We start from the raw sequence: 26,865 nt of genomic DNA, 5'->3' as shown, positions 1-26,865 counted from the left end.
AAAGGCTTATTGAAATTCTTGATTATCGTGGATTTATCGGTGGTGACCGTGTTTCCTAGCCTCAGTGCAGTGGGCAGCTGGGAGGAGGTGCTCTTATTCTCTATGGACTTTAGTGCCTCAACTTTTTGGAGTTAGAGCTACAGGATGAAAATTTCTGTTTGACAAAGCTAGCCTTTGCTTTCCTAACTGACTGCGTGTATTGGTTCCTGACTTCCCTGAAAAGTTGAATATCGCGGGGACTATTCGATGCTAGTGCAGTCCGCCACAGGATGTTTTTGTGCTGGTCGAGGGCAGTCATGTCTGAAGTGAACCAAGGGCTATATCTGTTCTTCGTTCTACATTTTTTGAAAGAAGCATGCTTATTTAAGATGGTGAGGAAATTATTTTTAAAGAACGACAAGGCATCCTTTACTGACGGGATGAGGTCAATATCCTTCCAGGATAACCGGGCCAGGTCGATTAGAAAGGCCTGCTCGCAGAAGTGTTTTAGAGAGCGTTAGACAGTGATGAGGAATGTTTGTATAACCACGGATCCATAGCGGATGCAGGCAATGAGGCAGTGATCGCTGAGAGCCTGATTGAAAACAGCAGAGGTGTATTTGGAGGGCAAGTTGGTCAGGATAATATCTGAGGGTGCCCATGTTTACGGATTTAGGGTTGTACCTGGTGGGTTCCTTGATAATTTGTGTGAGATTGAGGGCATCTAGTTTAGATTGTTGGACTGCCGGGTTGTTAACCATATCCCAGTTTAGGTCACCTAACAGAACCAACTCTGAAGATAGATGGGGGAAAATCAATTCACATATTGTGTACAGGGCTCAAACTGTTTGGGCATAGACCTGGAAAATATGACAGAACTTTGCAGGCTAACTCCTCCCCCTTTGGCAGTTCTATCTTGACGGAAAATGTTGTAGTTGGGGATGGAAATCTCAGAATTTTTGGTGGCCTTTCCAAGCCAGGATTCAGACACGGCAAGGACTTCAGAGTTGGCGGAGTGTGCTAAAGCAGTGAGTAAAATAAACTTAGGGAGGAGGCTTCTGATGTTAACATGCATGAAACCAAGGCTTTTACGGTTACAGAAGTCAACAAATGAGAGTGCCTGGGGACACGCAGGGCCTGGGTTAATCTACCCATCGTGTCCGATTTAAAAAAAAAAAATATTTTACAGCGAAAACACAACATATTTATTTATGTTAGATCACCGCCAAGTCCAAAAAACACAGCCATTTTTCCCAGCCAAAGATATGAGTCACAAAAAGCAGAAATAGAGATATACAATTAATCACTAACCTTTGATCTTCATCAGATGACACTCATAGGACATCATGTTACACAATACATGTATGTTTTGTTGATAATGTGCATATTTATATCCAAAAATCTCAGTTTATATTGGCGCCATGTTTAGAAATGCCTCCAAAATATCCGGAGAAATTGCAGAGCGCCACATCAAATAACGGGAAATACTCATCATAAACTTTGATGAAAGATACATGTTTTACTTAGAATTAAAGATACACTTGTTCTTAATGCAACCGCTGTGTCAGATTTAAAAAAAATAAAAAATAAAAAACTTTACGGAAAAAGCACACCATGCAATAATCTGAGACGGCGCTCAGATATACACAACATTTCTTCGCCATGTTGGAGTCAACAGAAATACGAAATTACATCATAAATATTCCCTTTGATGATCTCCATCAGAATGCACTCCCAGGAATCCTAGTTCCACAATAAATTGTTGTTTTGTTCGATAATGTCAAATATTTATGTCCAAGTAGCTACTTTTGCTAGCACGTTTAGTTCACATGTCCAAACGCTGGCGCCGGTCCAGGCGAACTCGGACGAAAACTTCAAAAAGTTATATTACAGGTCGAATAAACTGGTCAAACTAAGTAGAGAATCAATCTTCAGGATGTTGTTATCATATATATCCAATAACGTTCCAACCGGAGCATTCCTTTGTGTCTACAGAAGCAATGGAACGCAAGGCGATATCATGAGGAATGCGCGTGACCAGGAACTGGCATTCTGCCAGACCACTGACTCAATAAGTTGCCATCCGGCCCCACATCACACTAGAGGCTTCATTCAACGTTCTACATACTGTTGACATCTAGTGGAAGGTGTAGGAAGTGCGAACAGATCCATATCTTACTGGGATGTGAATAGGCAATGAGTTGAAAATCAACCAGCCTCAGAATTTCCACTTCCTGTTTGGAAGTTTGCCTGCCATATGAGTTCTGTTATACTCACAGACATAATTCAAACAGTTTTAGAAACTTCAGAGTGTTTTATATCCAATAGTAATAATAATATGCATATATTAGCATCTGGGACAGAGTAGGAGGCAGTTCACTATGGGCACGCTATTCATCCAAAGTGAAAATGCTGCCCCCTATCCCTAAAAAGTTTTAACCTCCACTTCACCCGAGGAACAGAGTAGGATGAGGGTATGGCTAAAGGCTATCAAAACAGGTTGTCTAGTACGTTGGGGACAGAGATTTCTGGCCGTGGTAGGATAGATTCAGGGCTTAATGTACAGACAGGGGTGTGGTAGGGTGCGGGTACAGTGGAGGTAAACCTAGGCATTGAGTGACGATAAGAGAGATTGCATCTCTGGATGCACTAGTTATGCTGGGTGAGGTCACCGCATGTGTGGGAGGTGGGATAAAAGGGGTATCTGAGGCATGTTGAGTGGGACTAGGGGCTCCGCAGTAAACTAAAACAATGATAACTATCCTAAACAACAGTATACAAGGCATATTGACAATAGAGAGAGACAAAGCGAGGCATAAAGCAATCACAGGTGTTGATTGGGAGAGCTAGCTAAGACAATAACGGGTAAGACAACAACAGCTAATCAGCTAAGACAACAACAACAGGTAAAATGGCGATGAATGGGCAGAGAGGGTCAGTTAACTACACACAGGGCCTGAGTTCGAGGCTACGGACGACAGATAAACAAAATAAACAAAATGCTGTACAGTGATTAATGAACAGTCCAGCAGGCATCAGCTATGTAGCCAAGTGATCATAGAGTCCAGTGAACAGCAGTAGATGAAACAGGGAAGCCGCTAGGTAGTCGTTACTACGCTAGCAAGCGGGAGACACGGCGTTCAGAAATTGCTGTTGTAAGTGCACCATTGACCTGCTGTTCTCATGTGGCCTCCTCCTGGCTCTTTTAAAGGTAGCACGTTGGAGGTGCAACATGTCATTAGTTTGTTTTTAAAGGGCAACTGCACTTCCTGATATGGCCTCGTTTTAGGTTTGGTTCATTACGAAATGCTAGCGGCCATGACTGACGTGAGTTGGTTTTGGGGTGTGGTTTGATGTGCGTGTCTCGTCTGTGTTCGCAGGTGGGAAGTGTTAGCCAAATTATTTAGCCAATTTCCTTCAGCCTGCTGGCGTGCGACCTGACATTGACTATGGATAGCCTATCTCCGGGCCTAGTTAGGGACCGTCAATAAATTACACAATGTAAATGAGACAATATTTTCATGTTGCATGCTTTCAATATTTGTATATGATGTCTACAGTTTATATTTGGTTTGGAGCGATAGTATTTTAACATATTGTCCCATGTACATTGTGTAATTTACAGATGGTCCCTATCCACAGGGATATCCAAAGTCAACACAAATTTACGATACACATTGCGATCAGGTCGTATGCAGCTGCACTCCGAATTGATGATTACTTGTGTTTTGTGGGCAGGATTGAAACAAACACAGCCTTCATTTACATTGTGATGCACATGGGGATAAAGATCGTACTTTTTGGAGAATTGTCCTCTGGTCTGATGAAACAAAAATAGAACTGTTTGGCCATAATGACCATTGTTATGTTTGGAGTCAGTCAGGAAGTTAAAGCTTGGTCGCAAATGGGTCTTCCAAATGGACAGTGACCCCAAGCATACTTCCAAAGTTGTGAGTCAAAATGTCTTAAGGATAACAAAGTCAAGGTATTGGAGTGGCCATCACAAAGCCCTGACCTCAATCCTATAGAACATTTGTGGGCAGAACTGAAAAAGCGTGTGCGAGCAAGTAGGCCTACAAACCTGACTCAGTTACACAAGCTCTGTCAGGAGGAATGGGCCAAAATTCACCCAACTTATTGTGGGAAGGTTGTGGAAGGCTACCCGAAACGTTTGGCCCAAGTTAAACAATTTAAAGGCAATGCTACCAAATACTAATTGAGTGTATGTAAACTTCTGACCCACTGGGAATGTGATGAAAGAAATAAAAGCTGATATAAATTATTCTCTACTATTATTCTGACATTTCACATTCTTAAAAAAGAGTGGTGATCCTAACTGACCTAAGACAGGGATTTTTTACAAGGATTAAATCAGGAGTTGTGAAAAACTGAGTTTAAATGTATTTGGCTAAGGTGTATGTAAATTTCCGACTTCAACTGTATTGACCAACATGTTATGTCCATTTGGTGAATATATAGATTGGCGGAGAAAATAAAGGAACATCATAGCAGTTTCCCCGAGGCAGATGAACACTTTGCCCCTAAACACTGTCCACTAACCTTTTGGCGATGCAGGGGCACAAACTTCCCCGCAGGGGCCTTTGTTGAAGCAGGTAGGGGAGCATTCTCTCCCCCGAACAATGCAGTGGACACTGGGGTTGTATCCTGACCCCCCAGCAGTGACACAACTTCTGTGCCACATCCAGGAACATTTAGCTGTGCAGTCATTTTTTCTCCAAGTCCGGGGAAAGTGTCAGAGCACATCCTCTCCAGGCTCTGGAGAAAGCTCGGTCATAATCAATTCAGTGTCAGTCAATGTCAGGATGAAAACCTCACACACCTCATCATAGGGCAGACACTCCTGCAGAGCACCCACAATAGCAACAGCAGACGAGTAGTAAGGAGGCCTCTAACACAGCGTCCTCACCAGGGCCCGACTGGTAAACTTGACCCTAATAAATCAAATATTACAGGCGAAGACGTATCACGTTATTCACTCACGTAAAAAAATATGTCTCCCTCTTGTTATGGGAAACCCAAAGGAGTCGTACTTAACCGCCTCAGTGGCTTTCCATAGCCCCCCCTAGACACACTGCGGCACGCTCTTGTCAATTGTGCTGACGCAGCGTAGACACAGATTTTATCTTGCGCCAACCTGTCACTCAATCATTTGAACTTTTTTGCTATTTTTATATAGGGACATAAAACCGAGGCATTCTGCCTTATCCCAAAGGGTTCTCAGCTATAAGCACCGCTTACTGGTGGGACAATATGGACTACAATCCTGAGTTTTAATGTTGAGAAACGTCAATCACCGCTTGCAATACGGTTTTCGAAACATACGGGACTTATCTTTCATATCAGCGAGAAATAATCTGTCAAATAAAACATATTCTTACTGTAGGAGGTTTGCACAGATGCGTACGGCCTTGAGCCTCCAGCCGACGAGCTACACTTCCTCTACACTTCCTCCCCAGTTACACTAACACACAGGTGTTGGAGCATGCTAGATTGAGGCGACCACCTGTGCTAATTAGCTGTCTTCCATCACAAACGATGCGTGTTACGAGCGTTGGGGCACTAAACAAAACTCCCACGGCCAGAAGATACCTTCATGAATAGACACTAAAGGTAGTTTGCGTCTATGAATGGGCTCAATTGGAGTAGGCCTATGTGTCACAATGTATAAGACTGAAGATGCTGCAATACATAGTTCAACCCCAGCCTAGCTCTACATACAGTACCATTAGGCCTGTCACCTTCTGCACTTCTGTAAGTCTGTGTGTGGGCTACTCAGAGAGAGGTGGGGGGCTCATGCTGTGGCAGTGGTGACGGATCTCAGATACTGTTTCACGATGCAAGTTTCCCTTTCACTGGATGATGTATGGAAAGTGTATGGTTGAGTGTATGGTTGAGAGCGTGCAGATGGGAGTTGGGATTAGAAAGCATTATTTAGCACTTACAGCGTTGCAGAAGAATGCCTTTCCCTCCCCTCTCCCCATCTCACGCTCCCTCTTTGTGCTCACACACCTGTGTTATAAATAGTGATGTGTGTTATTGGGGCGAGGCTGCAGGCTGAGACTCCTTTTAAGTCTCATCACAGAAAATTACCCACCGGACCATCAAGATTACACACAGCCAGACACCAGGCCTCTCTCTCTCTCTTTCTCCCCCCCAGGCACGTGCGCCAGTGTGTGTGACTAACTTGGCCGATGTTCTGAAGCAGCTGTAGCCAGAGTGTATGGTCCTAGAGTGAACGTTGCCGCCCCCCCCCCCCCCCAGCAGCTGGCCAGGAAAAATTAGCAGCTTGTTTAGCATTTCAAAGCTCTTTCTTTTTCTCTTTCTCTTTCTCATTCTCTCTTACTCTATTTCCTTCGGTCTCAATGAAGACCTGAACAAATTGAACATGATGTTCAATTTAAGCTGCCGGTTAATGTGCAAAAAAGGGCAGAGCGTGTTAAACCAACTGAAGAACAAACAGAAAGAAACAGACAGACTGAGCATCAGAGAACTGAGAAGAAAGAGCGAAAGGGAGAGAGGGATGTTAAATATTGTTATTACTCTAATGTAATAGTTATTACCTACACACTGACAACCCTTCTACTCCTCCCATTAAGGGCTGTGTTGATATCTAGGGTTGGGCCAATATATGATTAAATCGAATATTGTGATATTTGACATTGATGAAATTTCATTACGTTCAAGATGATATATCGTGAAGACTACTCTATTTTAACCTTTACAAATCAAAACGATTCAGTTTTATCAGTTAGGCTGTATCAGTATGTTGAAAATTAAGTCAATGTATTAACTAAACCTTATTTTTTTCTCCATAATAAGATTTTTTAAAGTGAATGTGACTATAATATCGTAAATAAGCACAAAAGTTGCACAGGCTGGATTTATCTAGTCGATAACAGCGCAAAATGATTATTTGGGATATCGTGATATTTGGAGTAGCATATCGTAGAAGAGGCCCAAATATTGCCCAACCCTAGTGATATCCAGATGTCAGATGTCTCTGCCTTAGGCCACACCCATTAGATAGTACTGCTCCACGGGTCTTCTTTAGGGGAGAGAGAGATTTGGATTAATTCAGAAAGTCTGCCTGCTTCCCAGACAGCCATACATACACTGGAGACTGTTGACCCGCTCCCACACCACCACACAGTGTATGCTGTGTGTGTTTCAGGATTTTCATTAGGAAAATGTGACGCCGGAGAACATTGTTAACTCGAAATGACACAACGACAAGGTTCCAGTTTAACAAAGTTTACTATACTATATGAACACACTACAAGTAGTCATTACACTCAAGGCCAGGTCCATCAACCACAAGACTTCCTGCGCATGCTCACTCTTGACTGAGTGATAGCCCCGTAATAACAGAAATATAGGGATACTTAAAACATGAACTTAACAATCTCCCCCTTTTCTTTAAAGACAAATAAAACATCAACAACATAATTAAATGTCCAAGTATTATTCAAGATCCCCATTACAAATGGGTTGTGTGACAGTTTTTATTTGTATTACTCAAGCTGCCACTTTCCATTACTGAGAGCCTGTAGGAGCGAGAGCGTGTAGGAGCACAAGACCGGATGCTCCTTTTTTAGTCAGACAGTCAGCAAGCTGTTCCTTTGTGGTCGACCACAGAATCCGCTGGATTCTCTGTGCTTGAATAAGTTCCTTGATGCTGCTAATCTCGAAGTCTTTTCTCTGTGACAGACTTGGTTGACTTCACAGCATCAACTAATGAGTAGTTGTCAGTGACACAAACTACAGGTAGAAAGTGCCATTTTGTCCCACCAGTGTTAACCTAGCGAAGCATCACTGAAGACAACTAGTTTCAAAGAGTCATCTTTTCCAACATGCTGAAACTTTAAAGTCACTTGTTGTGATTTCAGTTTACGAACAACTTTGTTTGCCTCATGAATGGTTTGTTCAGTGTTTTGTGTTAGATGCCAAGTTGCAACCATCAAACCAGGTCTACTCTGTCTCGCAGCCCATAAAATTTGTCCTATCTTTGACCTCAATTGACCAGCTTCAATTCCACATAGAGGGGAATTCCTTTGTACGGCTCTTGAAGAATCCATGTGGATGGGTTGAAGATTCTTGATATAGCTCTCCTGTTGCATCAGTATTTTTCTATCAACTGCAATAAACTCTATGCCAACATAACAAAAATGATCATGCTCCTCACGGCCAACCTAGAAAACAGCTTTGAGGTGTGGAATCACAGTTGAAGCAAAGGTTTGTGAGCCACCCAAGATAAAGTCATCAACATGACAGGCAAGTACTCCAGTCACATTGCAGTCTTGATCAAGCCAATAGAAGACTGCAGGATCCACTTGTGACATTTTTCCACCTCTACTCAGCATTGTTGCCTTGACTTTGTTGTACCAGTAGAGTGATGCATCTGCCAGTCCATACACACACTCTTTTAGTTTCCAGTGTTCCTTCGCTTTTAGCTTCAGGCGGAGGTCGGATGTGAATGTCCCTTGACAGCTCTGTTCCCTGCAAAAATCCAGATTTGATGTCTATGGAATTAAGTTTCCATTTTTTCTGGCAGATCACTGACATCAGCAATCTGAGTGACTCTGAGGCGCATGTCGGTGAGTCTTTTGGGAGTTCTTTAGCAGCCAGCTCCTCAAAACCTCTAGGGTACACACCCACCTTGTTGAGAAGCATTTTTGGCCAATGTCTTTGACTTCCTCAAACACTCCATTTTTCCTCCAATTACTGAGCTCATCTAGCTTAGCTGAGTCAAATGACACGTCCTTTGTTTCAAGTACATCATCATTTTGAATGTCATTCTGTTTTTCTCGATTTTCCATTGGTTCAATTCTGATATTATCTACAAGTGACAGGTCAGCTGACCCTGTTGTACCAGAAAGTGTAGCTGGTTCAGAGTACTGCAAGTTGTACCAGTTCTTGTGTTTTGCTTTTCCTGCTCGTCCAATGACGGTTGCTGTATGTGAAATACCCCTTTCTCTGTCCATGTATTTAACAGTTTGTCCAGTTTTCAGATTGGAACAACCATGTTCTCTTAACACGTGGCTGTTGTTGAATGTTTTCCTCATTTGAACACTCAATAGTATTACCTGTGGCATGGTTGAAGGTCTCTGCTCCATTTCCTGTGTCAGTTTCAGTGTCCATATCATTGGATGCGACATCTGGTAGGTTTGTGTCTGTTACTGTGTCCTTTTTGTCATTTTCATTAGGAGACTGATTCTCAGCAACAGCCCCTCTATCTTGTTGATCATTTACTTTCCGCAATCTTGAGTGATGCACCCTGACAATGATGCCTCCGTGCATCACAAATATCACCACACCATCTTGACCAATGACTACTCCCGGTCCTTTCCACTCTTGACAGTCAACTCGTTTGTAGTACACTTTGTATCCAGTTTCGTACTTCTCATCATCATTATTCCCTGAACTGCTGAGTAACTTCTGAAGTCTGTTAACTGTATCATGTCCAAACTGTTTGTAAAGCTTTAACAATACTTTGTGTTTTTCTTTAGTGCTCATGTTCTCTGTGACTGTCAGAATTTCCATGTGCTCTGTGTCCGTCAGAATCTCATTTTTGCATGGACTCTGTGTGATGTCTTTGTCTAAAATGTTTACACAATAGTGGCCTGAGGTAGTAAGTTCAAGAGTCACTGGTTGTTTAAACATCACTGCCTTGTCATTTTTTATGTCTAGTACAGCCTCTGCCTTCTTGAGGGAGGCTTTGCTTAATAGTAAGGGGATATCTGTAGGGACCACCTCTGTTTCAATGTGACACTTAGTCTGACCAACTTTTGCTGGTATCTTAACTCTCTTGGTAGAATGGACAATTCTCCCATCTCCAAATTTGAAAGCTCTGTTGCTTGGTGTATCAATCATATTTTGTACTTCTTTCATATTTAGTTCACTGACATAGCTATCAAGCCATTTTGCACCACACACTGTCCGTGTACATGCAGTATCAATCACAGCAGATCCTAAGGATTCAACTATAAAAATCTCAGTATCAGAAGCAGATTCATTTGAAAACAGTGTAATGTTACACTGCTCTATCTCTGTTTACATTTTCCTCTGTTAGTTTAACTTGTTTATTTTTATGAGGACAGTCTTTAACCCAATGGTAAGTGCTTTGACAGATAGCACATTTCGATCTCCTTCCATATTTGTCCAGTGGATTTGTGCCGTGAAATGGCGCCCTCTTCTGGTTGTCTTGAGAACGTGACTTGTTGGCGCCTTTTCTGTGCTGCTCGGTGTAATATGCTGCGTCACTCACTTGCATTCCATCTGTTATTGGCGCGACAGACGTCTTTTCACCAAATATTATTTTTAGTGCCGACTTCATAGATGCAAAAGTCAGCACAGTCAAAGCAGTCAAAGCCAACTGTTTCTCCCTACCATCTAGACAGGCAGTGTCTAGCAACTTGAACGCTAACACTGCATCTGGGAGAACCATGTCGTACTTGCGCATTCTATTGTACCTCTGTTCGAAATCAATGATGTAGTCCGTCATTGCAACCAAAATATCTCTCGTAACACTGTCAAAGTTTGAATATGCCTCGTAGGCACGGTCTTTCTCTTCTTTAAGAAATACAGAATCCAGTGCTGTGATCAAAGTTCCCATACCGTCATCCTTGTTCAAATCCTCAACGGATATTTCCAGTGCTGTATCTCTCGCTCTTCCCTCGAGCGATAATACCACCGCAAGTGCTTGCTTTTTCGCGTCCAGATTAGTAACGCGTGTCCAGATTCCCAGTTCATTTTTCCAACTTTCGTACGACCTCTTCTCGTCGAAGCGAGGTGGCACATTGTAGTTAGAAGCCATCCTCTGCTACCAATGTTAACTCGAAATGACACAACGACAAGGTTCCAGTTTAACAAAGTTTACTATACTATATGAACACACTACAAGTAGCCATTACACTCAAGGCCAGGTCCATCAACCACAAGACTTCCTGCGCATGCGCACTCTTGACTGAGTGATAGCCCCGTAATAACAGAAATATAGGGATACTTAAAACATGAACTTAACAAACATGACCGGGAAGATTAACATTTACCGTCCATTTGAGAAATTTACCACACCCATATGCATTGGGTGCGTAACCCAATGATTGTCTGATTGTCTTAACTCACCACATCCACCACTAATAAGCTTAGCTTCTGTCATTTCTTTTCTTCACCTCACACAGTAAGTCAACAAAGTCCGTTTTTTTAACGGTCATTGTGAATGATAATTTCCAACAATCTCTGCCTCTAATTACCAAGTCTTAGTGTGAAAGAATAAAATATCATGATCTGATGATCCCATATATCCAGTGGAAACATAAAATAACTGAACATTTTTCCTTCGTGCAAAAACAGCTTGTCTGTCCCGAGCTCACTGATGCAGGAAACTCTGAGGCCCCAGAATAGGCTAGTTGATACAATGTTACAAGTACACTAGTGACAGCTTCTGGCCGGACCCACACTGAAAAAATATAAATTCAATTTAATATTGTGTTTTAATTAACTACATTTTAATAATATCTATTGTGGATAATTCAACACTTTCTGCTACTTTTACACAACATTATCTGCAAGTATATTTATATGTTAGTATTAAGTAGTTTGTTGTGCTATGAGGTATAATGGATCTTAATGAACGTATATCAAAACTGTCGTTCAACGATGAGACCACCAATTCCCACCATCAACAAGGTCACGTGCACAACTGCTCGCAACCCTTAATGCTAGAGGCACATACAGCATCATACAATGCTTGCAGTTCTACCTCCACTGACTGCTAGTGAAATGAGCACTGTGTTCAGCAATGCCTGCTAAAGTGGGTTAAAATGGCAAAGAATAGAAGACAATTTTTTGGGGGGAACATTAAGACATGCTCACCCAAAGTAACTGATCAAGAGTATTATAATAACAGTTTTGGGTTTGACACAATTCAGTTGGATCTAAGCCGTCTTTTAGATTTTGGACCTAGTATATTAGTACAGTGCTCCAACCCTGTTCCTGGAGACCTCCCGTCCTGTAGGTTTTGGAGTGAAAACCTTCAGGAGGGTAGCTTTCCAGGATCAGGGTTGGAGAGCCCTGTATTACTGTTTGTGAAACACAAGGTATACCTCTTAAGGATCCACCCCCTTTTTAAGATTTTTGCCTAAAATGACCCAAATCTAACTGCCTGTAGCTCAGTCCCTGAAGCAAGGATATGTATATTCTTGGTACCATTTGAAAGGAAACACTTTGAAGTTGGTTAAAATGTGAATGGAATGTAGGAGAATATAACATGCTGCCTATGAAGTCTTTATGAAAGAATTGCCTCCACGTTTCAATAGTCTGATTTTGACTAGGCTACTTTGAAGCAAGGTAAGACATGCTTCATAATATGTTTTCAAACAATTAGGCCTAAGTATGTTTTCAAAATGCATAGCTCACATTGTAAAGTGATGGGTGATGTGCTGACAGCCTGCCTATCGTTGCCTTCACTTGAATGGGAGGCGTGCTTCAATTACCAAATAAAAATAGTAGCTCTTTTTAATCGTGGCCATCAAAACAGTTTTTAACACTTGATTGCATTTAGAATTGTTGCGCAATGACATGTGCGACATGTGCGCAAAGCACATGTTTCACCCAGCAGCAACCAGCTGAGGAGCTGCAGCAGAAATCCCGCTCAAAATAGTCTCTGTAGGCCTATGCTGTGTGCGTGTGATAGTTGTATTGGATAAATGATACATGACGACTAACAAAAATACACATGCCAATTTAATTCCATAAAATTATGCAAATGACCCAGTAGACCGATAAGCATGATGGTCAAACGTATGTGTGATTTGTGTCTCGTCTGTCTGTTTGTCTGTGTGAATGAACAGTGTGAAAGACTACTCTGTGTAGTCTGTCATTTCCTGCTCTTGAATGTATGTGTGTGTGTGTGTGTGTGTGTGTGTGTGTGTTTGTGTTTGTGTGTGTGTGCTGCACTGTGATGATATTCCTACTTGGCACTAACTGCATTGATGGAAGTAGTGTGCTGAGTCGTACATTGTCCAAGTGAAAGTTGGGTCAACATGGCATCCCTCTTAGCAGAAATGTAGAAATAGGAGATGTGGGGGAAAGGGGGATACCTAGTCAGTTGTACAACTGAATGCATTCAACTCAAATGTGTCTTCCGCATTTAACCCAACCCCTCTGAATCAGATAGGTGCGTGCGGGGGCTACCTTAATCAACATCCATGTCATCGGTTGCTGGCCCAACGCTCCTACCCGCCAGGCTACCTACCCGCCCCTAAGGGCTAAGGTCATGTGTTTGTGTGTGTGGCTGATGTGTACGTTTCTCACGGTTTCAGGAAGTGAAGAGGCGTTCATGAAACGATCCTGCTGGATTGTGTAGACAGTTCTATTCTCTCTCTCTCTCTGAGGGAGGGCGATACAGCGTGCATTAGTGTGTGTGTTTCTGCAGGTCTAGTTGCTAAGTGTGTGAGACTGCATCAAGGCTGCTGGAATAATTACTGCTGTTTAACCTTTCCTCTGACACACAAACAATTGACCAAGTGAGTGTACTCCTTTTTCAGCATAACATTCATCCACTGTCTCATTTTGACAGGTTCAGAACCAGCAGGCGTTTGGTATAGAGAGTCTGTCTGTTAGTGTTGGCTCAGCAGCATTAACACACCACAGACTCATCCAGCTGATGTTTTCATTGCCCGCCTGCCTTTCAGCACTGCAGCTACACTCACCACAGAAGCAGCTGACAGTAGTCCATGTCTTGCAGTAGAGTGAATTCTGCTTTGATAGTTAGAACAACTCTGTCATGTACTGTCTCCCAAGCAGGATGGACAATGATCCAGACTAATATGGAAGTGTTATTTTATTTTTAATTTGATTTAATCTTTATTTAAGATTAAGGCAAGTCAGTTAAGAACAAATTCTTATTTACAATGACGGCCTACCCCGGACGACGCTGGGGCAATTGTGCACCGCCCTATGGGACTCCCAATCATGGCCATTTGTGATACAGCCTGGAATCAAACCAGTTTACACATTTAGCAAATGTGTAACCTCGTTTCCCTGGGTCTTGTGTAAGGGATGGGTCATGTTAATGGCATGTGACTGTCTGTGAGGGAACTATAGGCTATAGGAACCAAGGGTTTAGGTGGCTAGGGAGAGTCAATCGGTTTATGGATGTGAGTGGGATCGAGATTGAGTATCTATGTCATTGTAAGTGTGAGTGAGAGTCAGGAAATATGGACTGATTTTGGATTTTTTACTTTAATTTATTATCTTGGTTTTGACACCCATGGATGATAATAATATGAACAGATTTCACTCCTAGCTAAATGTGTGTTTGGTAGCAGGGGCTGAGGGTGGTGGTATGACTACGACATGCACCATGGCACGCGACACCCACCACGGCACGCGACACCCACCACGGCACGCGACACCCACCACGGCACGCGACACCCACCACGGCACGCGACACCCACCACGGCACGCGACACCCACCACGGCACGCGACACCCACGGCACGCTAGGCAGGTCTGGTTATCCTTTAACAAGGAGTTAACACAGACTTTAACCCTGACACAGACACACACACACACACACTCCAGCGCACTTCAGTTTAAACCCACTTAAACAGGAGTAGGCCTCCCAATAATCCCAAGGGAATGGGCTGCTGTGCAATTTACTGTAGAGGAAGGAAAGTGAGGAGAGGGGGAAGGGCAGAGGAGGAGAGTTATATGTGAATCTGTCTCTATTCCAGTTTATGGATCCTGACTGTACCAATCGTCTTGAATAATCTAATTCATGCAAGTCACTGGCTGAGATTCAAACCCAGTCCCACTGATGTTTAGTAATGTATGACTGTTATGTGTGTATCATATCTTAGTAATATGATCGTGTAATAACGTGTGTGTCAGGCTTAGTAAAATGACCCTAACAGTGTGATCATCTGAGTGTGTCGTATCTAGTCTCACTTACTGATTTCCCCTACGGTCACTGAACTATCTCCCCTCCTCCTCTCTTTGTCCTCCCTCCAGGGGACAAGGATGGCAGTAAGGTGACGACGGTGGTGGCCACCCCAGGCCAAGGGCCCGACAGGCCCCAAGAGGTCAGCTATACAGACACCAAGGTGATTGGGAACGGCTCCTTCGGAGTGGTCTACCAGGCCAAGCTGTGTGACTCTGGAGAACTGCTGGCCATCAAGAAGGTTCTGCAGGACAAGCGGTTTAAGGTGAGCGAAACTGCAGTCACAGACACACACACACAGTTTCTCTGATCTCTCATGAAACTGTAACATCCTTCAATCATCTTTCAATCTTTTTCTTCTACCTTTTCTTTGTAACGGATGACTTTCATTCAGAGAGTGTGTGAGTGTGTTCATCTGTGAAGCATGACTCCATCTGTTCACACTATTGTTGTCTTGCCTTTTGTGAATGGATCACAGGCACCACGTTAGTAGAGCAGAGCGAGACAAACACACACACTAAGTGTCAGTCAGTTCACCACCACTCCCACTGACTACTACAGAAACAAACCCCTAAATCCAAATCTGTTCATATCTGCTCAGTTGTATCAGTGAATGCAATGATGGCTGCTCTGCGTAGCATTGTGTGGTGTGTGTGTGTGTGTGTGTGTGTGTGTGTGTGTGTGTGTGTGTGTGTGTGTGTGTCAAGTTCAGGATTGTCGCCATAGTAACCGAATTTCTCCTAGGCCTCAGGATACCATCACTATCCCCATGTAGGTCTGTGTATAGGATTGACTGATGTGTTGTTGTTCCTTAGTGGAGGGAACATGTCCCAGCTCCTTGTTGTTGTTGACAGCCAGGCCTGTTGGTGATGTCACCATTAGAATGGTGGCACTGGCCAGTGTCCTGCTGAGAGCCTGAGGACAAAGACACAGACAGACAGTCCTAGAGAGAGTCTGCTTTTGTCTGTTTACATTAGCATTAGTTACTAGCTTGGGATTTTCATTAAAGTCACTAGCTTTGGAGTGTCATTGTCAGGTCATTAGCTTTGGCTTTGGTGCAGTAGATGTACTGAACAGTTGGACAGAAGTGATATGTTGGTTTGAGGTATTGTCTTTTTCAGAGTTCAACATAGGCTAAGATTAGCAGCCTAGCTAGCAGTCTCTGCCAGACAGGCTCGTAAGGCAATAGCAGACTTAGCTTCTAACACATTTTTCTCACTCTTTAGGTGTTCTGTTTTCCCTTTATAGCAGCCAACCCCCATCTTTTTCTCTCTCTCCCTATGTAGAGGCTGTTAGGAAGAGTGAACTCGATGACTGTTGAGCGCTAAGTCTCCTCACATGACTGCTACACACACACACACACACACACACACACACACACACACACACAGTTAATTTGGAAAGTATTCAGATGCCTTAACTTTTTCCACATTTTGTTACGTTACAGCCTTATTCTAAAATTGATTAAGAACATTTCTATTTAATCAATCTACACACAATACCCCATAATGACAAAGCAAAAACAGTTGTTTTTAAATGTTTGCTAACTTATTAAAAATAAAAAACAGGAATACCTTAATTACATAACTATTCAGACCCTTTGCTATGAGACTTGAAATTTAGCTCAGGCGCATCCGGTTTCCATTGATCATCCTTGATGTTTCTACAACTTGATATGAGTCCACCTGTGGTAAATTCAATTGATTGGACATGATTTGGAACAGCGCACACTTGTCTATATTAGGTTCCACAGTTGACAGTACATGTCAGAGCAAAAACCAAGCCATGAGGTCGAAGAAATTGTCCTTAGAGCTCCGAGACAGGATTGTGTCGAGGCACAGATCTGGGGAAAGTTACCAAAAAATGTCTGCAGCATTGAAGGTCTCCAAGAACACAGTGGCCTCCATCATTCTTAAATGGAAGAACTTTGGAACCACCAAGACTCTTCCTAGCGCTGGCCGCCCGGCCAAACTGAGCAATCGGGGGAGAAGGGCCTTGGTCAGGGAGGTGACCAAGAACCCACTCTGACAGAGCTCCGGAATTCCTTTGTGGAGATGGGCGATCCTTCCAGAAGAACAACCATCTCTGCAGCACTCTACCAATCAGGCCTTTATGGTAGAGTGGCCACTCCTAAATAAAATGCACATGACAGCCCGCTTGAAGTTTGCAAAAAGGCTCCTAAAGGACTATCAGACCATGAGAAACAAGATTCTTTGGTCTGATGAAACCAAGATTGAACTCTTTAGCCTGAATGCCAAGCGTCACGTCTGGAGGAAACCAGGCATCGCTCATCACCTGGCCAATACCATCCCTACGATGAAGCATGGTGGTGGCAGCATCATGCTTTGGGGATGTTTTTCAGCAGCAGGGACTGGGAGACTAGTAAGGATCAAGGGAAAGATAAACGGAGCAAAGTACAAAGAGATCCTTGATGAAAACCTGCTCCAGAGCGCTCAGGACCTCAGACTGGGGCGAAGGTTCACCTTCCAACAGGACAACAATCCAAAGCACACAGCCAAGACAATGTAGGAGTGGCTTTCGTACCATAATTTTCACTTGTCTGACCGCTTGCATGATGATGAATTTCTCACACGACTGGCCTATCTGGGTGATGTTTTTTCTCGCCTGAATGATCTGAATCTAGGATTACAGGGACTCTCCACAACTATATTCAATGTGCGGGACAAAATTGAGGCTATGATTAAGAAGTTGGAGCTCTTCTCTGTCTGCATTAACAAGGCCAGCACACAGGTCTTTCCATCATTGTATGATTTTTTTGTGTGCAAATGAACTCAAGAATATGGACAATGTGATATAGCGAAGTACCTGAGTGAATTGGGTGCGAAATTATGCAGGTACTTTCCCAAAACAAACGACACAAACAACTGGATTCGTTATCCCTTTCATGCCCTGTTTCCAGTCCACTTACCAATATCTGAACACGAGAGCCTCATCGAAATTGCAACAAGCAGTTCTGTGAAAATTTTATTTAATCAGAAGCCACTGCCAGATTTCTCGATTGGGCTGCGCTCAGAGTATCCTGCCTTGGCAAATCGCGCTGTTAAGACACTGATGCCCTTTGCAACCACGTACCTATGTGAGAGTGGATTCTCGGCCCTCACTAGCATGAAAACTAAATACAGGCACAGACTGTGTGTGAAATTATTTAAGACTGAGACTCTCTCCAATAAAACCTATCATTGCAGAGTTATGTGCATCCTTTCAAGCACACCCTTCTCATTAACCTGTGGTGAGTTATTCACAATTTTCGATGAACAAATAAGGTTTTATATGTAAGATGGCTAAATAAAGAGCAAAATTATTGATTATTATTATTTGTGCCCTGGTCTTATAAGAGTTCTTTGTCACTTCCCACAAGCCGGGTTGTGACAAAAACTTACACACACTATTCGATACACTCATTCTTATGTTTAATAAATGTATGGCAGGCTTACAATGATGGCAAAAAACAACATTTGAGAGTGCGCTGACCCTGGTGCTAGAGGGGGTACGCAGCTGGAGGTTGAATGTTTGAGGGGGTACGGGACTATAAAACGTTTGGGAACCACTGATCTACACTGATGTGGATTTAACAAGTGACATCAATAAGGGGTCATAGCTTTCAACTGTATTCACCTGGTCAGTCTATGTCATGGAAAGAGCTTAATTCTTCATTTTTTGTTCACTGAATGTATTCTGTCAATAAAAAAGCAAGTGCCATTTAAGATACAGTTTTTGAAACCATAATATCAACTGGTTATACACTGCTCAAAAAAATAAAGGGAACACTTAAACAACACAATGTAACTCCAAGTCATTCACACTTCTGTGAAATCAAACTGTCCACTTAGGAAGCAACACTGATTGACAATAAATTTCACATGCTGTTGTGCAAATGGAATAGACAAAAGGTGGAAATTATAGGCAATTAGCAAGACACCCCCAATAAAGGAGTGATTCTGCAGGTGGTGACCACAGACCACTTCTCAGTTCCTATGCTTCCTGGCTGATGTTTTGGTCACTTTTGAATGCTGGCGGTGCTCTCACTCTAGTGGTAGCATGAGACGGAGTCTACAACCTACACAAGTGGCTCAGGTAGTGCAGCTCATCCAGGATGACACATCAATGCGAGCTGTGGCAAGAAGGTTTGCTGTGTCTGTCAGCGTAGTGTCCAGAGCATGGAGGCGCTACCAGGAGACAGGCCAGTACATCAGGAGACGTGGAGGAGGCCGTAGGAGGGCAACAACCCAGCAGCAGGACCGCTACCTCCGCCTTTGTGCAAGGAGGAGCACTGCCAGAGCCCTGCAAAATGACCTCCAGCAGGCCACAAATGTGCATGTGTCTGCTCAAACGGTCAGAAACAGACTCCGTGAGGGTGGTATGAGGGCCCGACGTCCACAGGTGGGGGTTGTGCTTACAGCCCAACACCGTGCAGGATGTTTGGCATTTGCCAGAGAACACCAAGATTGGCAAATTCGCCACTGGCGCCCTGTGCTCTTCACAGATGAAAGCAGGTTCACACTGAGCACATGTGACAGACGTGACAGAGTCTGGAGATGCCGTGGAGAATGTTCTGCTGCCTGCAACATCCTCCAGCATGACCGGTTTGGCGGTGGGTCAGTCATGGTGTGGGGTGGCATTTCTTTGGGGGGCCGCACAGCCCTCCATGTGCTCGCCAGAGGTAGCCTGACTGCCATTAGGTACCGAGATGAGATCCTCAGAGCCCTTGTGAGACCATATGCTGACACATGCACATTTGTGGCCTGCTGGAGGTCATTTTGCAGGGCTCTGGCAGTGCTCCTCCTGCTCAAAGGCGGAGGTAGCGGTCCTGCTGCTGGGTTGTTGCCCTCCTACGGCCTCCTCCACGTCTCCTGATGTACTGGCCTGTCTCCTGGTAGCGCCTCCATGCTCTGGACACTACGCTGACAGACACCACAAACCTTCTTGCCACAGCTCGCATTGATGTGCCATCCTGGATGAGCTGCACTACCTGAGCCACTTGTATGGGTTGTAGACTCCGTCTCATGCTACCACTAGAGTGAGAGCACCGCCAGCATTCAAAAGTAACCAAAACATCAGCCAGGAAGGATAGGAACTGAGAAGTGGTCTGTGGTCACCACCTGCAGAATCACTCCTTTATTGGGGGTGTCTTGCTAATTGCCTATAATTTCCACCTTTTGTCTATTCCATTTGCACAACAGCATGTGAAATTTATTGTCAATCAGTGTTGCTTCCTAAGTGGACAGTTTGATTTCACAGAAGTGTGATTGACTTGGAGTTACATTGTGTTGTTTAAGTGTTCCCTTTATTTTCTTGAGCAGTGTATTACACCGTGGAACACAATCTTCGAAAGGCAGTAACCTCAGCAGTGATGCTTGTTTGTCGAAGCCTTAGGTTGTGCAATGGCATAGCCTTGTTATGTTAATTTAGCAGACAAGAGGCTCTAATTTTCCGAGCCCTTATCACAGTCAAGACACACCTATTTTATCTTTGTATATATTAAAAAACATGACCTATTATAACAGAATAAAATGGAACAAAATATTTTTCCAAATGAAAAGAGTTATCACTGCGAAGTGATGCGCATCTAGCGTCTGGAACGCTAGAAAAGTGATAATCAAAAAGTGATCATTTAAAACAGGGCTCTGTTAGGCGAGTTGAAAGACAATTTCTTCAGGGTTACAAACCAAAATATTTTTTCTTTTTGACATACAGTCGTGCAATTTAGTTTATTCTGCCTGTTCTTTGGAATTTTAAACATAGATTAACAATTCCACATTGAAAACTGTATGTTGATGAATTATTGTGACGACATCTGTCTGAGTAGGCTTAATGATTCTGATGAAAATACGCTCTTTGTCTTTATCAAACTAATGTTGTAGCATATTTTCAGTGTGGAACCTGTCTATAGCCTAGGCCAGGGGTCACCAAACTTTTCCCAAATTATGTTTTCTCCGTTTTATTTTGTCTGGGTTTAGATTATATATTGGTTACAATGGTTCATAGAGGTTCTTTGGTCTGGAAGAAAACTTTTTGTGTAATTCCCCTTTAATTGTAGTACTGGCCCTTTTTAATTGCGCATTTAGTGAGTGAAGAATATGCCATCTAATCTGCTGGTCTAGCAATGGTTCTGTACTGATTCTGCTCATTTCATGGCAAAGTTAGCGAATAAAAGATACAAATATACGTACTCAAGTTATACTTCTGTCAGGTAAGCCTACTTTGCAGTTAACATTTGATTGAGAAGGTTACGGGGAAAGTATTTCTGTCAACCCACAAGACGGTTGTCACACCAACTGGCTACACATGGAGCGATAGAGAAATGTGCACACCACACAGACAGGGGCAATGTTACTAGAAATTAATTGACAGATATTGTTAGGTTTGGTTTAAGCCAATAATGGCTAACCAGGGGTGGGATAATGTCAATGTTGCTTACATTAGATCATAGCCGGGAGCTTGCGGTGTCTGATACTGTGAAATGTGTTTATGACAGTTTGTGGTGGAACACGTGAACATTTCATGTACTTTCAGAGTTGTTTGGTGAGCTACTCATAGGTGGGCTGCGAGCTACTGGTAGATCGCGAACGACCTGTTGGAGACCCCTGGCACTAGCAGTTGGCAAAGTAGCTTAAAGGGATACTTTGCCAATTTTGGCAGTGAGGCCATTTATCTACTTCCCCAGGGTCAGGTGAACTCGTGGATACCATTTTTATGTCTCTGCATCCAGTATGAAGGAAGTTAGAGGTAGTTTCGCGAGCTAATGCTAACTAGCTTGCAGATACCCATAGACTTCCAGTCATTGCGCCAATGCTAGTTAGCAATTGTGTTAGCGCTAGTTAGCAACTTCCTTCAAAATGAACGCAAAGACATAAAAATGTTATCCACGAGTTCATCTGACTCTGGGGAAGTAGATAAAGGGCCTCATTGCCAAAATCCCGAAGTATCCCTTTAAGCGGAAATTAATTTAATTTAATTTAATTTAATTTAAAATAGACAGGATGCAATTATTCCAAAACTGCAGCTCGTTGTTAGAACACATTATTTCCTACTTCAATCAACCAGTCCATTTTGAATGTGTGATAAAACTGTTTTTATTTGTAGCTTGTGTGTCACATCAGTTAGATACGTTTTTTTAATAGGCGTTTATTTCTGTAGGCCTATGGGAGCTTGCGTGCAGACTCAGCAGCACGAGTGTATAGAGGGAGTGGTCTGAACACAAATAAGTGAGACATGGAGGGGAAAGGGAATTTAGGTAGAAGAACTGTGTGATGCTTGGCTTGGTTTCTTTTTTGGTTGTGCCCTGCCAATGCACATGTACAAATGGAACACTCGAGTCAAAACAAATTAATGTTGTCTTCAAGACATTTCAGTTGGCCGTTCGGGCAGGCACAAAGCACATTCCACAAAATAGTTTTACACTATTTAGAAAATGTTTTTATCTCTGGATAAAGATAGAGTTTTGACGTCCGTTCGAGTACTTGATTACTCATGCCCATCCCTAGTGCGTGTGTTTGTAGGATGTTCTGATGTGTGTGTACTCTGCTTTACCATCCTGTTAGTGTCACTGTCTGTATGACAACTTCCATGTTGGTTGTGTGTCATGATGTCACTGTGGTTTACCAGTCTCTGTCCCAGTGCAGTATATGACAGGTCAGCAGTAATGACTGCAGTGCCATCTTCTGCTCTGCTCCATAGAGCACTACCGCCTCTCCCTGGCGCTGGGAAAGAGGGCGTTGACTGTTTGCAATGCATGCTTGTCTGTCTCTGTCTGTGAGAAACAGGAAACCACATTGGAGGATGGTGATGATGTCACTGGCTAGTGAGGGGGTGTCTCAATGGTAGATGAGATTAAAGTAGTAGGCTAACATTGCTCATATGTGTCCATCCATACAGTACCCTATGCATGTAGTTTGTGTTTGTCAGAATATAAGATGGTTTTGTCTCTGTCAGTGTACTGCCCGCTCAGTGGTCCTGTTCTTCCTTAGTTACAGGATTACATCCGAGTCATTCCCAACCTCCACTCCCAGTCACCCTCAAATGGCTGCGTATCCCAGGGACATTTCTGTAGTTCTGTTGAACACTCCTGGCTTTCCCGCTTTCTCTCTCTGCATTCCAATGTGGATCAGAGCTGTGAGCTGTGGCTACTTATCCTCTGTGGGTGGCTACTCCTTCTTTTGGCCTGTTTGACCTGGAGTTCTCCAGATTGAGGGCCAATAATTATCGTATATTGATGGGAGTCAAATCTCTGCTGTGTTTCTGTAGTCTAACCTGACTCTCTATCTGCTGTAGACCTCGATGTTGTACTTCTCATGCTGTGTATCCTGTTGAAACAGTAAGTAGTATTGACTGACATCTGTCTGTCTCTCTCCCCGTCAGAACCGCGAGCTGCAGATCATGAGGAAGCTGGACCACTGCAACATCGTTCGCCTGCGCTACTTCTTCTACTCCAGCGGAGACAAGGTCCCTCTGTCTGTCTGTGTCCCTCTGTGTCCGTCTGTATCACTGTCTGTTTATCCGTATGGCTGTTTGTCTGAATGTCCTGTTCCGTCAGAGTATTCCTTCTCGGAGTATTCATAACCCATGAATGGTTGAGTTCGTATAAGCTGTCATTCACATGGTGATAGGGAGAGCACAGACAAATATAGACCACACTTGTGTGTCCAATCTGTCAGAGTGCACGTATGCAGCACTCACAGAATCAGGTCCATGACAATGCAGTAATGGATCTTCCCACCTAGTCTGGACTGGGGTTGGGGTGCTCATGCGTGAGGATTAGGGAGAGATGCTGGGGGAGAGGGGGGAGTGCACGGAGCAGGGGGGTTGCCTGACTAAAGGCCACCTGCTAATTTTAGGAAACACCAGCTGCTAGGGGCCCTCTTGTGAGCCTCACTCTTCTCATCTCTCTTCTCCATCTCCTCATTTCCTCCTACCCCCTTATTTCTCTCTGTTCTAATTGTGAATAGCTGGCATAGGGTGATTCGGCTGGGTATTGCAGCTTTCAGCAGTTGTGTTAGCAGTAGCAAAAGTGTTAGCAGTAGCAGTAGCGTAGCAGTAGAAATAGTGTTAGTAACAGCAGTAGCGTTAGCTGTTAGCAGTAGTATTAGTATCAGCAGTAGCGCTAGCTGTAGCAAAAGTATTAGTAGTAGCAGTAACGTTAGCTGTTAGCAGTAGTATTAGTAGCAGCAGTATTTTTTTATTTAACATTTATTTATCTAGGCAAGTCAGTTAAGAACAAATTCTTATTTACAATGACGGTCTACTGGGGAACAGTGGGTTAACTGCCTTGTTCAGGGGCAAAACAACATATTTTTACCTTGTCAGCTCAAGAATTCAATCCAGCAACCTTTAGGTTACTGGCCCAACACTCTAACCACTAGGCTACCTGCCACCCCAGTAGTGCTAGCTGTAGCAATAGTATTAGTAGCAGCGGTAGTGTTAGTAGAAGCAGTAGTAGGAACAGTAGAGTTAGCTGTTAGCAGTAGCTTTAGTAGTAGCAGTAGCACTAGCTTTAGCAATAGTAATTAGTAGCAGCAGTAGTGTTAGTAGCAGCAGTAGTGCTAGCTGTAGCACTAGTATATTAGTAGCTGAACTAGTGTTAGGAGCAGTAGTATTAATAGCAGCAGTAAAATTACTAGTATTAGTAGTATTAATAGCAGCAGTAGTATTAATAGCAGCAGTACTGCTAGCTGTAGCACTAGTATTAGTAGCTGAACTAGTGTTAGGAGCAGTAGTATTAATAGCAGCAGTAAAATTAATAGTATTAATAGCAGCAGTAGTATTAATAGCAGCAGTACTGCTAGCTGTAGCACTAGTATTAGTAGCTGAACTCATGTTAGGAGCAGTAGTATTAATAGCAGCAGTAAAATTAATAGTATTAATAGCAGCAGTAGTATTAATAGCAGCAGTACTGCTAGCTGTAGCACTAGTATTAGTAGCTGAACTCGTGTTAGGAGCAGTAGTATTAATAGCAGCAGTAAAATTACTAGTATTAATAGCAGCAGTAGTATTAGTAGCAGCAGTAGCACTAGATGTAGCAGTAGTGTTAAAGCAGCAGTAGCATTTGCTGTTAGCAGTAGCACTGTTAGCAGTAGTGTTAGGATTATGTGGAGTTATGCAAGGTCTGGAATCTGGACTGATTGAACACTTCTCTGGTTCACTCTTAACTCACGTACACAACACACCTCAAACACAGTTCAAGGGCTCTATTTTTGGCTGGCGTTAAGGTGGCGCTAGTGTCAAACCCATATGCGCATGGAACAATATGTGGTTTCGGTGCCTGTGTACTTCATGAAACACTTAATGTTTTTTCCCCATTTTGCTTTATTTGATTAAAAACCAAGCATAGCCTTGTCTGCTTGGGGATTTGATCCGGTAACCTTTCGGTTACTGGCCCAACGCTCTAACCACTAGCGTGTTTGGCTTGTGAGACCGCTTGGAAATAATTCTGAATCACCAAAGCTGAATTAAAAGATCACGTTTGAGAGGAGCAAAACAGTGAGCTGACGTTCCCCTTTTTATGTATTGTAGGCAGGCCTGCATTATTTTAGCCATGCCTTGTACGTACATAAATCCCCCATTATGTAGGTTACATCTGTCCATGCCCATCATGAAATGAGAGATGAGAACCTTGGTGAACCTCGCATTTAGAAGTTATTTTCCTGTAATAAATGTTTGTTTTCCGTTTCATATTTTTAAAACCCAAGCCTCTTGTAGGCTACTCTTACACTAGGCCTACTATAACGGAGGTTGATTCAACAGCAATGCCTCATGTTTTTTATTTTATTCCGGCGATTTTATGATATCATTACATTTTACATGTATTTATTGTTGTTGGAAATACTTAGTAGAATAATTCACTGGTTTTATGGTGAGAACGGCTGTGTTGCGCATGCAATGACAGTGTGGATGCGATCTGTAGATGGTTCCAATATGCCTATAAAACATTCTATTTGAGAGCAGTATAAGGGTGAGTAGACATTCTCCCTTTATCTTTATATTGGTTCTTTGTCCAGCTACTGTGAAAAGTTTGGATGTGTGTAAAACCCTCCATAGTCTGCGTTGTTTTAATATGATATGCCCACGGGAAGCAATTATGGTGCATGTACGTGTATTTAGACATATAGCCTGATCAGAATTATTCACTCTCTTTTTAGGCCTTATCAATAATGAATTGAATCTTGCTTATTGACAACGTTTGGGATGTCCATGCTCAGCCATAATGCAATTTACAGTAGGCCTAGCCACTACATCAGTGTTAATGCTATGTACATATGTCCACATTGTTCTAAGTAATTTCATGGCTTCAATGTGGACTGCAAACAGGTTCATGTTAACATTAGCAAAGATGGGATAGGTCTACATTTAGTTATTTTGTGTCTGTAAGCTGTTTAACAAACTATAATGGACTAACATCGGAGTTGATTCCAAGGCAGTACATAAAAGACTGTAAATACACAACTTGAAGCAACCACATATTTAGCCACGTTCTGATTGACCAGTGAGGGGCCAAGCCTTGACACACTCACAGCTTGTTTGTTCATCTACACTACCAGTCAAAAGTTTTAGAACCCCTACTCATTCAAGGGTTTTTATTTATTTTACTATTTTCTACATTGTAGAATAATAGTGAAGACATCAAAACGATGAAATAACACATTGAATCATGTAGTAACCAAAAAAGTGTTACACACATCAAAATATACTTTATATTTGTCACGTCTGCTCCTCATCATTACGCGCACCTGTTAGTCATTATGATTCACACCGGGACTCCATTACCGTAATAATTTCCTCACTCACCAGTTGGTATTGTTCTTGTGTATCGGGGTACTGCCTTATGTTAGTGTCGTGGTCTTGGTTTTGTTGTTATATTAAAACGTTTCCCCTGCACCTGCTTCCTACTCACCGTCACACCATTAC

At 42.9% G+C, this 26,865-nt stretch overlaps 1 protein-coding gene across 2 annotated transcripts in view; it reads left to right on the top strand.

The window, feature by feature from the left end:
• LOC139538719 (glycogen synthase kinase-3 beta) overlaps positions 1 to 26,865 on the top strand; it is a 41,232-nt gene that overhangs the window by 3,418 nt on the left and 10,949 nt on the right. For both annotated transcript variants that reach the window (XM_071341103.1, XM_071341104.1), the window contains exons 2-3: positions 15,015 to 15,208; positions 23,323 to 23,406. In XM_071341103.1, the coding sequence (XP_071197204.1) occupies positions 15,015 to 15,208; positions 23,323 to 23,406 (278 nt within the window). The remainder of the gene's footprint in view (positions 1 to 15,014; positions 15,209 to 23,322; positions 23,407 to 26,865) is intronic.

The sequence above is a fragment of the Salvelinus alpinus genome, chromosome 14, assembly GCF_045679555.1.
Source record: "Salvelinus alpinus chromosome 14, SLU_Salpinus.1, whole genome shotgun sequence".
Taxonomy (NCBI): Eukaryota; Metazoa; Chordata; class Actinopteri; order Salmoniformes; family Salmonidae; genus Salvelinus; species Salvelinus alpinus.
This window is presented reverse-complemented; position numbering and strand designations above follow the sequence as displayed.